The 15243-nt window shown below is 44.2% G+C and overlaps 1 protein-coding gene across 3 annotated transcripts in view; it reads right to left on the reverse strand.

Annotated features, from left to right (window-relative positions):
- Positions 1 to 15243, reverse strand: part of SLC35E1 (solute carrier family 35 member E1) — a 56643-nt gene that overhangs the window by 4660 nt on the left and 36740 nt on the right. For all 3 annotated transcript variants that reach the window (XM_077253039.1, XM_077253056.1, XM_077253047.1), the window contains exons 2-5: positions 11558 to 11628; positions 11323 to 11460; positions 8454 to 8579; positions 1963 to 2208 (exon numbers count right to left, since the gene is read on the reverse strand). In XM_077253039.1, coding sequence (XP_077109154.1) covers positions 1963 to 2208; positions 8454 to 8579; positions 11323 to 11460; positions 11558 to 11628 — 581 coding nt within the window. The remainder of the gene's footprint in view (positions 1 to 1962; positions 2209 to 8453; positions 8580 to 11322; positions 11461 to 11557; positions 11629 to 15243) is intronic.

The following is a 15243-nucleotide window of genomic DNA, read 5'->3' on the forward strand; positions in this document are numbered from 1 at the left end:
TAAAAAAAGTTAGTCCTCAGAGTAAAGCAATGCCAAAATAATAATTTTTTCTATAAAATAGTTTTTATCGTATAAAAGCGCCAAAACATAAAAAAATGATATAAATGAGATATCGCTGTAATCGTACTGACCCGAAGAATAAAACTGCTTTATCAATTTTACCAAACGTGGAACGGTATAAACACCCCCCCCAAAAGAAATTCATGTATAGCTGGTTTTTGGTCATTCTGCCTCACAAAAATCAGAATAAAAAGCGATCAAAAAAAGTCACGTGTCCGAAAATGTTACCAATAAAAACGTCAACTCGTCCCGCAAAAAAACAAGACCTCACATGACTCTGTGGACCAAAATATGGAAAAATTATAGCTCTCAAAATGTGGAGACGCAAAAACTTTTTTGCTATAAAAAGCGTCTTTTAGTGTGTGACAGCTGCCAATCATAAAAATCCGCTATAAAAGGAAATCAAACCCCCTTCACTAACCCCTTAGTTAGGGAAAAATAATAAAATTTAAAAAATGTGTTTATTTCCATTTTCCCGCTAGGGCAAGGGCTAGAGTTAGGGCTAGGGTTTGGATTACATTTAAGGTACCGTCACATTAAGCGACGCTGCAGCGATATAGACAACGATGGCGATCGCTGCAGCGTCGCTGTTTCATCGTTGTGTGGTCGCTGGAGAGCTGTCACACAGACAGCTCTCCAGCGACCAACGATGCCGAAGTCCCCGGGTAACCAGGGTAAACATCGGGTTACTAAGCGCAGGGCCGCGCTTAGTAACCCGATGTTTACCCTGGTTACCAGTGTAAATGTAAAAAAAACCAAACACTACATACTTACATTTCGGTGCATGTCGCGTCCCCCGGCGTCCGCTTCCCTGCACTGTGTAAGCGCTGGCCCTAAAGCACAGCGGTGACGTCACCGCTGTGCTCTGCTTTACGGCCGGCACTGACACATTCAGTGCAGGAAGCTCTGAGCAGCAGCGCGGGCGCCGGGGGACGTGACAGACATCAGAGGGTGAGTATGTAGTGTTTTTTTTTTTTTACTTTTACAATGGTAACCAGGGTAAACATCGGGTTACTAAGCGCAGGGCCACGCTTAGTAACCCGATATTTACCCTGGTTACCATTGTAAAAGTAAAAAAAAAAAACAAAACACTACATACTCACATTCTGATGTCTGTCACGTCCCCCGGCGTCCACAGGGTTAAAACTGCTTTCGGCAAGAGCGCTGCTAATATGCACGCGCTGCTGCCGAGAGCTTCCCTGCACTGAATGTGTCAGCGCCGGCCGTAAAGCAGAGCACAGCGGTGACGTCACCGCTGTTACTGCCGGCGCTGACACATTCAGTGCAGGGAAGCTCTCGGCCGGAGCGCGTGCATATTAGTAGCGCTCTTGCCGAAAGCAGTTTTAACCCTGTGGACGCCGGCGGGGGACGTGACAGACATCAGAATGTGTGTGTATGTTTTTTTTTTTTACTTTTACAATGATAACCAGGGTAAATATCGGGTTACTAAGCGCGGCCCTGCACTTAGTAACCCGATGTTTACCCTGGTTACCAGGGTGCTGCAGGGGGACTTCGGCATCGTTGAAGACAGTTTCAACGATGCCGAAGTCGTTTCCCTGATCGTTGGTCGCTGGAGAGAGCTGTCTGTGTGACAGCTCCCCAGCGACCACACAACGACTTACCAACGATCACGGCCAGGTCCTATCGCTGGTCGTGATCGTTGGTAAGTCGTTTAGTGTAACTCCAGCTTTATACTGCAGCTCAGACGCATTCATTTTAACTAAGTGAGCTATGGTACCAGGGTCGGCAAGGAATCTTATAGCTCCTGGAAAACTCTTTTCACGTTAAAGTTTGCTTTTGAAATGGAGCAATTAGAAATTCAAGACCATTTACTCCCAACCATAAAACAGTATAACCAGTATTGATGCCATAGTGTGAAAGTCATTCATGTTCTATGCTCACCTTGTTATAAAGAAACACCCCAAGAATTGCAGTCAGCATTCCTAGAACGTTTGTGAAGGTCACCGGGTTGCGAAGCATAAACAGAGATACTGTGATGACCATGATCCTTTTGGTGGCATTCGCAACAGAATAACTAAGCGGACTGATGAGGTTCAAAATGCTGAACGCAATGAGGTTCTGTGCAAAGTTACATGTCCCACTGATCACAAGGAGGAGGAGAGTCCATGACCATTGGGAAACAGAGGTCTGAAGAGGAGAAATGGAAAATTAGTGCTAAAATAAGTCAGCAGAATTATTCCCAGCAACAATTTTTCCTCCCTGGATTTTAAGGTTTGCTGTTAAGAGAAAGAATAGTGTACAGTCATGGCCAAAAATGTTGAGAATGAGACAAATATTAATTTTTCCAAAGTCTACTGCTTCATTTTTTCTAATGGCAATTTGCATATACTCCTGAATGTCAGAGTGATCAGCTTAACAGCAATTACTGTACTTGCAAAGTCAATATTTGCCCAGAAAATGAACTTTAACCCCCAAAACACATTTCAACATCATTGCAGTCCTGCCTTAAAAGGAGCAGCTAACATCGTTGTAGTGATTGATCCATTAACACAGGTGTGGGTGTTGATGAGGACAGGGCTGGCGATCAATCAGTCATGATTAAGTAAGAATGACATCACTGGACACTTTAAAAGGAGGCTGGTGCTTGGTATCATTGTTTCTCTTCAGTTAACCATGGTTATCTCTAAAGAAACACGTGCAGCCATCATTGCACTGCACAAAAATGGCCTAACAGGGAAGAGTATCGCAGATACAAAGATTGCACCTCAGTCAACAATCTATCGCATCATCAAGAACTTCAAGGAGAGAGCTTCCATTGTTGTCAAAAAGGCTCCAGGGCGCCCAAGAAAGACCAGCAAGCGCCAGGACCGTATCTTAAAACTGTTTCAGCTGCGGGATCGGACTACCAGCGGTGCCGAGCTTGCTCAGGAATGGCAGCAGGCTGGTGGGAGTGCTTCTGCACGCACGGTGAGGCGGAGAACTTTGAGCAAGGCCTGGTTTCAAGGAGGGCAGCAAAGAAGCCACTTCTCTCCAGAAAAAACATCAGGGACCGACTGATATTCTGCAAAAGGTACAGGGAGTGGACTGCTGAGGACTGGGGCAAAGTCATTTTCTCTGATGAATCCCCTTTTCGATTGTTTGGGACATCTGGAAAACAGCTTATTCGGAGAAGAAGAGGTGAGCGCTACCACCAGTCTTGTCTCATGCCAACTGTAAAGCATCCTGAAACCATTCATGTGTGGGGTTGCTTCTCAGCCAAGGGAATCGGCTCACTCAGTCTTGCCTAAAAACACAGCCATGAATAAAGAATGGTACCAGAATGTCCTCCAAGAGCAACTTCTCCCAACCGTCCAAGAGCAGTTTGGCGCCCAACAATGCCTTTTCCAGCATGATGGAGCACCTTGCCATAAAGCAAAGGTGATAACTAAATGGCTCATGGAACAAAACAGAGATTTTGGGTCCATGGCCTGGAAACTCCCCAGATCTTAATCCCATTGAGAACTTGTGGTCAGTCATCAAGAGACGGGTGGACAAACAAAAACCAACAAATTCTGGCAAAATGCAAGCATTGATTATGCAAGAATGGACTGCTATCAGTCAGGGTTTGGTCCAGAAGTTGATTGAGAGCATGCCAGGGAGAATTGCAGAGGTCTTGAAGAAGGGTCAACACTGCAAATATTGACTTGCTGCATTAACTCATTCTAAGGGTACCGTCACACATTGAAATTTTCATCGCTGCGACGGCACGATCCGTGACGTCGCAGCGATCGTATGATCATCGCTCCAGCGTCGTAGACTGCGGTCACACGTTGCAATCACGGCGCTGGAGCGATGCCGAAGTCCCCGGGTAACCAGGGTAAACATCGGGTAACTAAGCGCAGGGCCGCGCTTAGTAACCCGATGTTTACCCTGGTTACCAGCGTAAATGTAAAAAAACAAACAGTACATACTCACCCGTCGGTGTCCTTCAGGTCCCTTGCCGTCTGCTTCCTGCTCTGAGTGCAGCCATACAGTGAGAGCGGAGCGCAGCACCGCTGTGATCTGCTCTCACTTTCCGGCCGGCACTCAGAGCAGGAAGCAGACTGCAAGGGACCTGAAGGACACCGACGGGTGAGTATGTACGGTTTGTTTTTTTACGTTTACGCTTGTAACCAGGGTAAACATCGGGTTACTAAGCGCGGCCCTGCGCTTAGTTACCCGATGTTTACCCTGGTTACAAGCGAACACATCGCTGGATCGGTGTCACACACAACAATCCAGCGATGTCAGCGGGTGATCAAGCGACGAAAGAAAGTTCCAAACGATCTGCTACGACGTACGATTCTCAGCAGGATCCCTGATCGCTGCTGCGTGTCAGACACTGCGATATCGTAACGATATCGCTAGAACGTCACGAATCGTAACGTCGTAGCGATGGAAATTTCAATGTGTGACGGTACCCTAACTGTCAAGATAACCTATTGGTACTCATAATATGATTGCAATTATATTTCTGTATGTGATATAAACAGACAAACACTAATAAAAACCAGAGAGCAGCAGATCATGTGAAAATATAATTTTGGTGTCATTCTCAAAACTTTTGGCCATGACTGTATGTAGGAATGTGCTGATGTACAGAGCTTGTAAGAGGTTTCCACCACTTTATCACTGATGACCTATCCTCAGGATAGGTAGTTAACATCTGATCCGTCGGGGCAGACACCTGGCACCCCACCCTGTCAGCTGTTCTGTGGCGGCGGCCGCCAATACTCAATAGTGGAGCTATGTTTTCTGATAGTGGCCGGGTACTGCAGATCCGCCTCCTACTGATTTGAATAGGAGGCCAATGAGCTGTACCCAGCCATTATCAGAAGACTTAGCAGCTTTGCAATCAAGCTGGCCGACACAGTCCAGCTGTTCGGTGGAGGTGCCAGGTGTCGGACCCCAACTGATAAGCTATTCTTGGGTATTAATGCCTTATCAGAGATAAAGTAGTGGAGAACCTCTTTAAACTACACTAGTGCAGACACTACACAAAATCTATAGCAGTAGGTCCCAGTAAATTCAATTACAAGTCCCGCACCCCTCATATGAATGGAGTGGGGGTTGACCGAACAGCGCTAGGTTTTTTCTCTTGTAGGGTTTATATGTTTTATGGCCAATGTGAACATGCACTTATGCGCTGCATGTGTACCAACTCAAACGAAGCTCAATTTTTGTGCTTTTTCTTTGTATTATTGCATTCTGTGCAAGCTGTGGTGTGGCCTCCCTGTTTCTGAGCTGGAGATTGTATATGAAGCTCCCCCAGGCTGGTGTCCACTGGTTGGGCCTGGTCTATTTGTCTGCCCTTATTCACACTGAGGTCAACATTAACACATGGTAAGGTTTGCAGTATTGGACAGAGTAGGGCCATCCCGATCAGAGTTACCTTGTCGTGGTGGGATGGCTTTTATGCTATTTTGGATCAAAAACAGTATTACTAAAAACTCTTATTTAAATGGACTTTTTGCTTTTTATTTACTTAGTTACAGCAGGGTTTTTGCTCATTTCTCTTGTAGGTTTTATATAGGTTACCTCCACCATTCTCATAGGCTAAATGAAGCAAAAGTGCACAAACGTGTCTGTTCAAAGTTAATTCAAGTAATTTGCCAGTGCTTGAATAGGTCTATGGCAGGGGTCACACTTGCATTGATTGCATCAATACCAGACACTGCCGCCAGCACCCGGGACCGGAGCTTTTAGCTACAAAGAAATATATGCAGCCACATGCTCCGTTCCCGAGTGCCGGCAGCAGCCGGGTATTGATGCAAGAGATGAGTTTCTCGCATTGCACTCACAAGTGTGACCCCAGCCTATGGAGGAGAACGTAAAGGCATTGGGGTCATTCCACATCAAGTGGACCAGTTTTAAAAATCGTCCCCACTCGACCTTCTCCGATTTTGCTGAAAATTTATAAGGATGTACATGTATGTTTGAAAAGAGGTTCTGTAAATTTTTAGGGCCAGATCTCAAATACATTGGGCACTGTTGACCTTTCACTGGAGGTTCCACCAAGCCTGCGGCTTCAGCTAAGAGGATTTTGCAAACTTAGCACATAGCCATTAGAGTTCTATACTGGCTATGATGCTGAAATTTGGCATACTAGCTCAACTTTTGCTGCTGAACACGATAAAATTATTACCGGCTATGACAAAACATAATTTCGGCCGCAATTTTGTGTCAAAGTAGCTTGAAAAACGCGTCGCATAAAATTTATGCCAAACTTTGCCCATATATAACTCAAAGACCAAAAACCAATAGTAACTGGTGCTTTGCCCTGTACACCAAACATCTACATGACTTTGCATTGCATTTTTTTGGTACCAGTCATGGAAAGTCGCCCTGTGATGTGGGATTGGAGGGACAGCAAAGAGGTTGGCAGCTCGTGCCAGTCTTCAACGCCCAACTGAAAACCAAATTCTGACCCCGGTGGATTTATTCAACTTTTGCAACGAGCAACTGCATGGAATCAAGTTTGGTTTTTTTTGTTCCAAAAGAAAAAATTTACGAAATACGGGTAGTTCAAGAGGAAAGGTTCAAAGATGGACATACAATTGCTGGAACAAGAGAGAATCACCAGTTTGTGCCAATTGATGACAAAAAGATTTGCATTTCAAGGGTGTCAAATGACCCATCATCTTTCATTGCCCATGTAGATAGATCTGTCAGATCAGAAATGCCTTTTGTGCCAATTGCAAGCCTCCAGCCAGGGCAATACATTGCCTGCATTTACGATAGGAACTGGTGGATTGGAAATATTTTTGAAATTTCAGTCGACGAGCATGATGCATTAATAAATTTTATGCATCTTCATGGACCAGCTAGCTTCTTTCACTGGCCTGTGAGAAATGATACATGCTGGATTCCCGAGCAGTCAATCATTGCAATAATTCCAGCACTAGCTGCAACAGCAATGGGCCGACAATACAGCTTCTCTGAACCGATTATGTTGCAAATTCAGCAACAATTCCAGACCACTTAGACTGAACATTATGGCTTGGGAACCAACAAAAGATACCCAATATTAGGCTTGGGATCCTAGGCAAAGACACCCACCCTCAGGCTTCGGAACCTGCGATAACGAGGCCGCCCGAGGCTCGCCTTGCACGGCTATCGGCCATGGCTCCTAGGCGATGGGGCTGCCAATTCTCGAAAGACAGCATTATTACAATTCTTAATAGGATTATAATACCAATTCTTAGGGAATTGGTTGTGGTATAACCACCATGGACCAACGCAAGGGTTTGAATAGTGCAGTTACCATTCATTGCGTATTAATAAATAACACCATGTTCAGTGGCATTTTTCATTTCTTAAACTGAGAGACTCCAAAAAAAAAACAATGATCCTTGTAGAGAAAAATGTGCTCTTTCTAATGATATCAGAATTAATATATTTTAGGGGTACCCTTTGAGAAATTTGACCTAAAAATAGGTAAAATTCGTTTTTTTTAAGATTTTCATCATATGTGGGTGTGAATATTTCCACAAATACATATGCTTTGACCATGATATTGCAGCAATGCAAAGTCATGTAGATGTTTGGTGTACAGGGCAAAGCACCACTTACTATTGGTTTTTGGTCTTGAGTTATATATGGGCAAAGTTTGGCATAAATTTTATGCGATGCATTTTTCAAGCTACTTTGACACAAAATTGCGGCCGAAATATTGTTTTGTCATAGCCGGTAATAATTTTATCGTGTTTAGCAGCAAAAGTTGTGCTAGTATGCCAAATTTCAGCATCATAGCCAGTATAGAACTCTAATGGCTATGTGCCAAAGTTTGCAAAATCCTCTTAGCTGAAGCCGCAGGCTTGGTGGAACCTCCAGTGAAAGGTCAACAGTGCCCAATGTATTTGAGATCTGGCCCTAAAAATTTACAGAACCTCTTTTCAAACATACATGTACATCCTTATAAATTTTCAGCAAAATCGGAGAAGGTCGAGTGGGGACCACTGGTCCACTTGACATGGAATGACCCATTGACCAATCCCATATGTAAATGGCAAATGGCAGTGCAGTGAAGTGTGCCGAGGAGCCTTCATTTGGAAGATCTACAATGTAACCTAATAATCACATGGTACTCAGATTATTTATTCAGTCTAAATATATTTTGATAAGTGAAGCTCTTTATCCATTTTATCTCTGGCCTCCAAGGATATTATGCTGCTTTCTTATTACTCACTGTGTGAAGAAATAAAGGCATTTTTAATATGGAGCAGCCTGGAGTGTTTATGTGCCTATTCATGAATATATTAACTTGCTCACATTACTGCTTTTTATCTGGCTAAAACATAAGCAAACTGTAACAAAAAAAAAAATTAAAAAAACACCTGAGGCATTTTTGGCAATTTAATGTATTAGCTAATCATTCTATAGCAGTCAGCAGAATCCGCAGCAGACCCACTCACCAGATCACTCTCCACTAGAAAGGACGACAGGTCTAATAACACCCATGTGGGGATCATGAAAAAGACCGCATGGCAGCCTAGGAGGTTGAGCAAGCGGAGATGGTGAATGCGAGAATCTCGGAGCACCTGCAGAATTAAAGGGGACCTGTTATGTAAGCAGTGATGACATTCCTATGTACTACAATGCAATGCAAATAAGCCAGCATCTCTGCATAGGATGTATAGGAACACAGTCGGGCGCCGATGTCTATTCGCTGCTACATAGTGCTACACACTGTACTGTTCTATACCTATTCGGAGATCAGTGGCTTTCAGACACCCTTCATTATACAGCTCAATAGGAACACAAGGACCACGGGCTGATGCATTTTTTTCAAAGTTGCTTCAGATGTATGGTTTTGCTACTCATAATATAGCAGCCAGATGTTACAATGTTGAGAATTTTTAAATTCCTGCTCACACAATTAACAGGATTTTCACATAAGGGAAAAACACTACATGCATTTCATGCAGTGTGTAAAAGGATTGCTTTGGTCCTACAAGCTTGCCTATTCATCCCCCTATCAATGGGTCCAACCTCGCATTCATGATCTTTTTATTCCCGCTCATAAAGCGACACCATAACGCCCGGACAGGCCATGACTATGATCAGTGGGGTCCATCCTTTCAGCCTGTCACTGATTCACAGCCCACAGCTCTGGTTTAGCACAGCGAGCACTTGAAAGCTTCCTGTGCCAGCAGAGCGCAGCGTCCCCTCTGTCACCTGAGTGCGGACAATCTGCAGTTCCAACCATAGCAAGGCTCCACTAGAAAATCTTTTTTATGAAAATAAGCTGCATTTTACAGAAATTACTAAAGCAGTAAGACTTCAGAAATCTCACCTACCGTATTTTGCGGACTATCAGACACCCCAAATTTTGGGGAGGAAAAAAAAAAAATTTTTTAATAAACTGGCGGTGCATCTTTACTGTAGTTTACCGGGTAAGGAAGCTGGTGGCGGCAGCAGGAGTGGGGCGATGCTGCGGGCCAAGAGCTGGGAGAAGGGTGTGTTCAGAGGTGACGCATGCCCAGCCTGAGCTATCAGCAGCGCTGGGAGAAGGGGGGGGGGGGGGGGTGTTCAGAGGTGGCGCATGCCCAGCCTGAGCTATCAGCAGCGCTGGGAGAAGGGGGGGGTGTTCAGAGGTGGCACATGCCCAGTCTGAGATATCGGTAGCACTGGGAGAAGAGGGTGTTCAGAGGTGACGCATGCCCAGCCTGAAATATCGGTAGCGCTGGGAGAAGAGGGTGTTCAGAGGTGGCGCATGCCCAGCCTGAGATATCGGTAGCACTGGGAGAAGGGGGGTGTTCAGAGGTGGCGCATGTCCAGCATGAGATATCTGTAGCGCTGGTTGAAGTGGGGGGGTTCAGAGGTGACGCATGCCCAGCCTGAGATATCTGTAGCGCTGGGAGAAGGGGGGTGTTCAGAGGTGGCGCATGTCCAGCATGAGATATCTGTAGCGCTGGTTGAAGTGGGGGGGTTCAGAGGTGACGCATGTCCAGCATGAGATATCGGTAGCAGAAATCTCAATTTGCGCATGCGCCACCTCTGGCAGCCATTTACCTGTGGTCCACCACACTGAAAACAATGGGAAGTGCGAGGACTCCGCTGACATTTTCTGAAAGCCCTGGGCCGGCAACTTCACTCAACTGCTGCGGCCGCCGCCAGCTTCCTGCACCAGCGACCCTATTCCACTGCAGCCCCAACCCCCACGTTTTATTGCTGTGTTGCAGTGACCAAAAACCCATAATTCTGGAGTTTACATTTTTTTTGCCATTATGCTGTTTACAGATTGGATTAGTTGATCTATTTTGATAGATCGGGCGTTTCTGATAATGATTACATATGAAATATGTATTTTTCATACTTTTTATTTTGTTTTGAAGGGGGTGATTTGAAATTTTATTTTAATATTTAAAAAAATAAAAATAAATAAAATTATTAAGAATTTTCTATTTTCCTTGCTTCCATAGGAGACGAAGCTGCGATACTCCGATCGCCTGTGCTACTGAGCCCTGCTATGTGTAGCAGACTTGATCATCTGCCATGAGTGCCAGCCATTGGGTAAAGCTCATAGCAGTTCGGCAATGACAACCACAGGGGTCTCCTGCAGACCACAGGTTCCCATGCCAATCCATCGGTGCCCTGCAATCATGTGACAGGGGCGCTGTTGGGCGAGATTAGGGACGCACTTCTGCAGCTGCCATGCTAAATGCCGCTGTCGGGAGATTCACAACAGTATTCAACATGTTTAACAGCAGCGGGTGGATCGCGATTCTATCGGCGGCTGTTAGGGAAACATGAAATCAGCTGTCATGTGCCGGAAAACATGTGAGCTCAGTGCTGGAGCCCACATGGAATGCAGGGACACGACCTATGATAGATAGAGATATATATATATATATATATACACACACACACATATACACACACACCTCATAGGTAATTGAAGGGGTTAAATTTGCAGCATGATCATTTTCATTATTTTCAGTCATTTTTCATTCATAGAAAAAAGAAGTGCAGCAAACAGGTTGCTGCGTTTTTAGTTAAGAAAACTAATTTTAACAGGTACTGTAAACTAATCACACATGTTGCAATAAAAAAAGGCGGCTGCAGAAAAAAACAAACACTTTGTGTAAACACAGCCTAAAACTAACATGGGTGTACATGCAGCACATGGTAGGGGAAAGAAACCTCATGTTTGTCAGTGCTAATACAGACCAATAGAAATACTAACTGGCCTTCCAGATGCTGTCCTGGTATGTGGGATAAAAGAACGTTCAATACATACATGAAGGTATTAGGCTATGTAGAGCAATCACTGACACCAACCTTCTTGGAGAAAATGTTCTGCAGAGAGAAGCAGAGCGTCGCAGCCAGTGCACTGATCAGACCCCACATGTCAAAGGAGATTTCCGTGACCGTGGCCAGAAGAACGCCTCCTATGATTGGAATCAGGGACACGTACACCTAGAGAGAGGAGCCGGACGTTCATAGGATCAGAGACATTACATATCTAATCAGTTTAAAAACACAAACCAATGGGATTCGGTCATGTCAGTCTCACCTTCGTAGTCTGCTTTTCCTTCATTATTATCCGGGAAAGAAGTACCACCCATATTGGCATAGTAGCCTTTACTGAAATGGAAGGGAAAAAACATTGACAGTGAGATAAGAACAAAAATCCAAGACTTCACAGAAAATATATTTATGGGAAATTGCAATACTGCATTCTTGGTAATGGCTTAAATAACCCAGGGGTCATTTCCAAACGGTTAAGTCACACTGGGCATTTACTGGTCTCTGACCCGGACTGGGAGGTTATGTACGTGCTATACACACCCCCGGCCAGTGGGCGCAGCCTTGCTCCATACACGTCTATGGAGCAAGACCACACCCTCTAGTCAGACACGCCCATTGGCCATCTGCCTCACTGGTTGGGGCACAGCGTCGGCTCAATACAAGTGTATGGAGCGAGGCCACAACTATGTACAACTCATACATACCCTTTGGTCCCAGGTGTGAAGCCAGCAAACCCCTTCAACACGCACTGTGTACACTGGGGGATTCATAAGTCTACAGCCACACAGTGACTGCAAACTTATCGATTTGGGCCGGACAACTCCTTTAAGCCAACCAATCACCAGGGAACAGTGGCCAGTACTTTCTCTTATGTCATTACTGCTGCTCCCAAGTATTCCGTGTGTTTCTTTTTTATCTACAGAGGTTTGGGCCTTTTTCTTTACTGCTATTTGGTATGGAAGTTATGAAATGGGCATTGCTCACAGGGTAATTATGCAGGGCAGTCTAAAGACACGGCCTAGAGAAAACTGAGCAAGGCCCTCTTGTGGCTAAAACGGTGTGCTGCTCCAATGTTCAAGAAAATGTCAATTCCCCGGACGCCTATGAGAGGACATCAAAAAGATCCTTTTATTACATCTACTAGTTGGCCCATGTGAAATTTTCGCACATTGGTTGTCGGGGACGCAGGCATTTTCAGGACAATCAAACTGGTCAAATGTAAATATTCAATGAGATAATGAACACAGACAGGTATGTGTCTCACTGATATCTATCCATCTACATCTATCTACAGTCATGGCCAAAATTTGAGAATGACACCAAAATTATATTTTCCCATGATCTGCTGCCCTCTGGTTTTTATTAGCGTTTGTCTGATGTTTATATCACATACAGAAATATAATTGCAATCATATTATGAGTACCAATAGGTTATATTGACAGTTAGAATGAGTTAATGCAGCAAGTCAATATTTGCAGTGTTGACCCTTCTTCAAGACCTCTGCAATTCTCCCTGGCATGCTCTCAATCAACTTCTGGACCGAATTCTGACTGATAGCCGTCCATTCTTGCATAATCAATGCTTGCATTTTGCCAGAATTTGTTGGTTTTTGTTTGTCCACCCGTCTCTTGATGACTGACCACAAGTTCTCAATGGGATTAAGATCTGGGGAGTTTCCAGGCCATGGACCCAAAATCTCTGTTTTGTTCCATGAGCCATTTAGTTATCACCTTTGCTTTATGGCATGGTGCTCCATCATGCTGGAAAAGGCATTGTTGGGCGCCAAACTGCTCTTAGACGGTTGGGAGAAGTTGCTCTTGGAGGACATTCTGGTACCATTCTTTATTCATGGCTGTGTTTTTAGGCAAGACTGAGTGAGCCGATTCCCTTGGCTGAGAAGCAACCCCACACATGAATGGTTTCAGGATGCTTTACAGTTGGCATGAGACAAGACTGGTGGTAGCGCTCACCTCTTCTTCTCCGAATAAGCTGTTTTCCAGATGTCCCAAACAATCGAAAAGGGGATTCATCAGAGAAAATGACTTTGCCCCAGTCCTCAGCAGTCCACTCCCTGTACCTTTTGCAGAATATCAGTCGGTCCCTGATGTTTTTTCTGGAGAGAAGTGGCTTCTTTGCTGCCCTCCTTGAAACCAGGCCTTGCTCAAAGTGTCTCCGCCTCACAGTGCGTGCAGAAGCACTCACACCAGCCTGCTGCCATTCCTGAGCAAGCTCGGCACCGCTGGTAGTCCGATCCCGCAGCTGAAACAGTTTTAAGATACGGTCCTGGCGCTTGCTGGTCTTTCTTGGGCGCCCTGGAGCCTTTTTGACAACAATGGAAGCTCTCTCCTTGAAGTTCTTGATGATGCGATAGATTGTTGACTGAGGTGCAGTCTTTGTATCTGCGATACTCTTCCCTGTTAGGCCATTTTTGTGCAGTGCAATGATGGCTGCACGTGTTTCTTTAGAGATAACCATGGTTAACTGAAGAGAAACAATGATACCAAGCACCAGCCTCCTTTTAAAGTGTCCAGTGATGTCATTCTTACTTAATCATGACTGACTGATCGCCAGCCCTGTCCTCATCAACACCCACACCTGTGTTAATGGATCAATCACTACAACGATGTTAGCTGCTCCTTTTAAGGCAGGACTGCAATGATGTTGAAATGTGTTTTGGGGGTTAAAGTTCATTTTCTGGGCAAATATTGACTTTGCAAGTACAGTAATTGCTGTTAAGCTGATCACTCTGACATTCAGGAGTATAGGCAAATTGCCATTAGAAAAAATGACGCAGTAGACTTTGGAAAAATTAATATTTGTCTCATTCTCAAAATTTTTGGCCATGACTGTATAGTCTGTATATATGTTTTCACGACTATTTGAGCCCATGGATCCATTATATGTCCATTTTTGCAAGACGGCAAGAAAATCTCGCCATACGGATGCTTACATGCGAGAAAATCGCATCCTGCACTGCACACGGATGACATATGGATCAGGGAACATTTCTGAGATTCTCGTCCGTGTAAAAAGGACCGATTTTTTTTTTTTTTTTTTTTTTTTAATACGATGTGTGTGACTCCAGCCTAAAGGAGATCCCCCAACATTAAACAATGGTATTTTACTTACTGATCAGGAGTCTGGTTGTCAGGACCTTGCAAAAGAACAGGAGCAGCAGCATTTTTTTCCCTCTCCACAGCAGCACTGCCATCTATCTGCAGTGTAGGGAAGTGCAACACAGCCCTATGTATGTGAACGGAGCAGCTCCCTGTACAGCAGTGCCACTTTCACAGTAAAAATGATGAATGAGAATTGACCCCATAACTGAGCGTATTTACACCATTGTATAATAATTGGTAATATCCCTTTAAAAAAAAAAGTCATATCTGCAGATTATTTTACTTTAACCCCTTAAGCCCCGAGGGTGGTTTGCACGTTAATGACCGGGCCAATTTTTACAATTCTGACCACTGTCCCTTTATGAGGTTATAACTCTGGAACGCTTCAACGGATCTTGGCGATTCTGACATTGTTTTCTCGTGACATATTGTACTTCATGATAGTGGTAAAATTTCTTCGATATAACTTGAGTTTATTTGTGAAAAAAATGAATATTTGGCAAAAATTTTGAAAATTTCGCAATTTTCCAACTTTTAATTTTTATGCCCTTAAATCACAGACATATGTCATGCAAAATACTTAATAAGTAACATTTCCCACATGTCTACTTTACATCAGCACAATTTTGTAACCAAAATTTTTTTTTGTGACGGAGTTATAAGGGTTAAAAGTTGACCAGCAATTTCTCATTTTTACAACACCATTTTTTTTTAGGGACCACATCTCATTTGAATAGAAAATACCCAAGTGTGACACCATTCTAAAAACTGCACCCCTCAAGGTACTCAAAACCAATTTCAAGAAGTTTATTAACCCTTCAGGTGTTTCAC

The sequence above is a fragment of the Ranitomeya variabilis genome, chromosome 1, assembly GCF_051348905.1.
Source record: "Ranitomeya variabilis isolate aRanVar5 chromosome 1, aRanVar5.hap1, whole genome shotgun sequence".
Lineage (NCBI taxonomy): Eukaryota > Metazoa > Chordata > Amphibia > Anura > Dendrobatidae > Ranitomeya > Ranitomeya variabilis.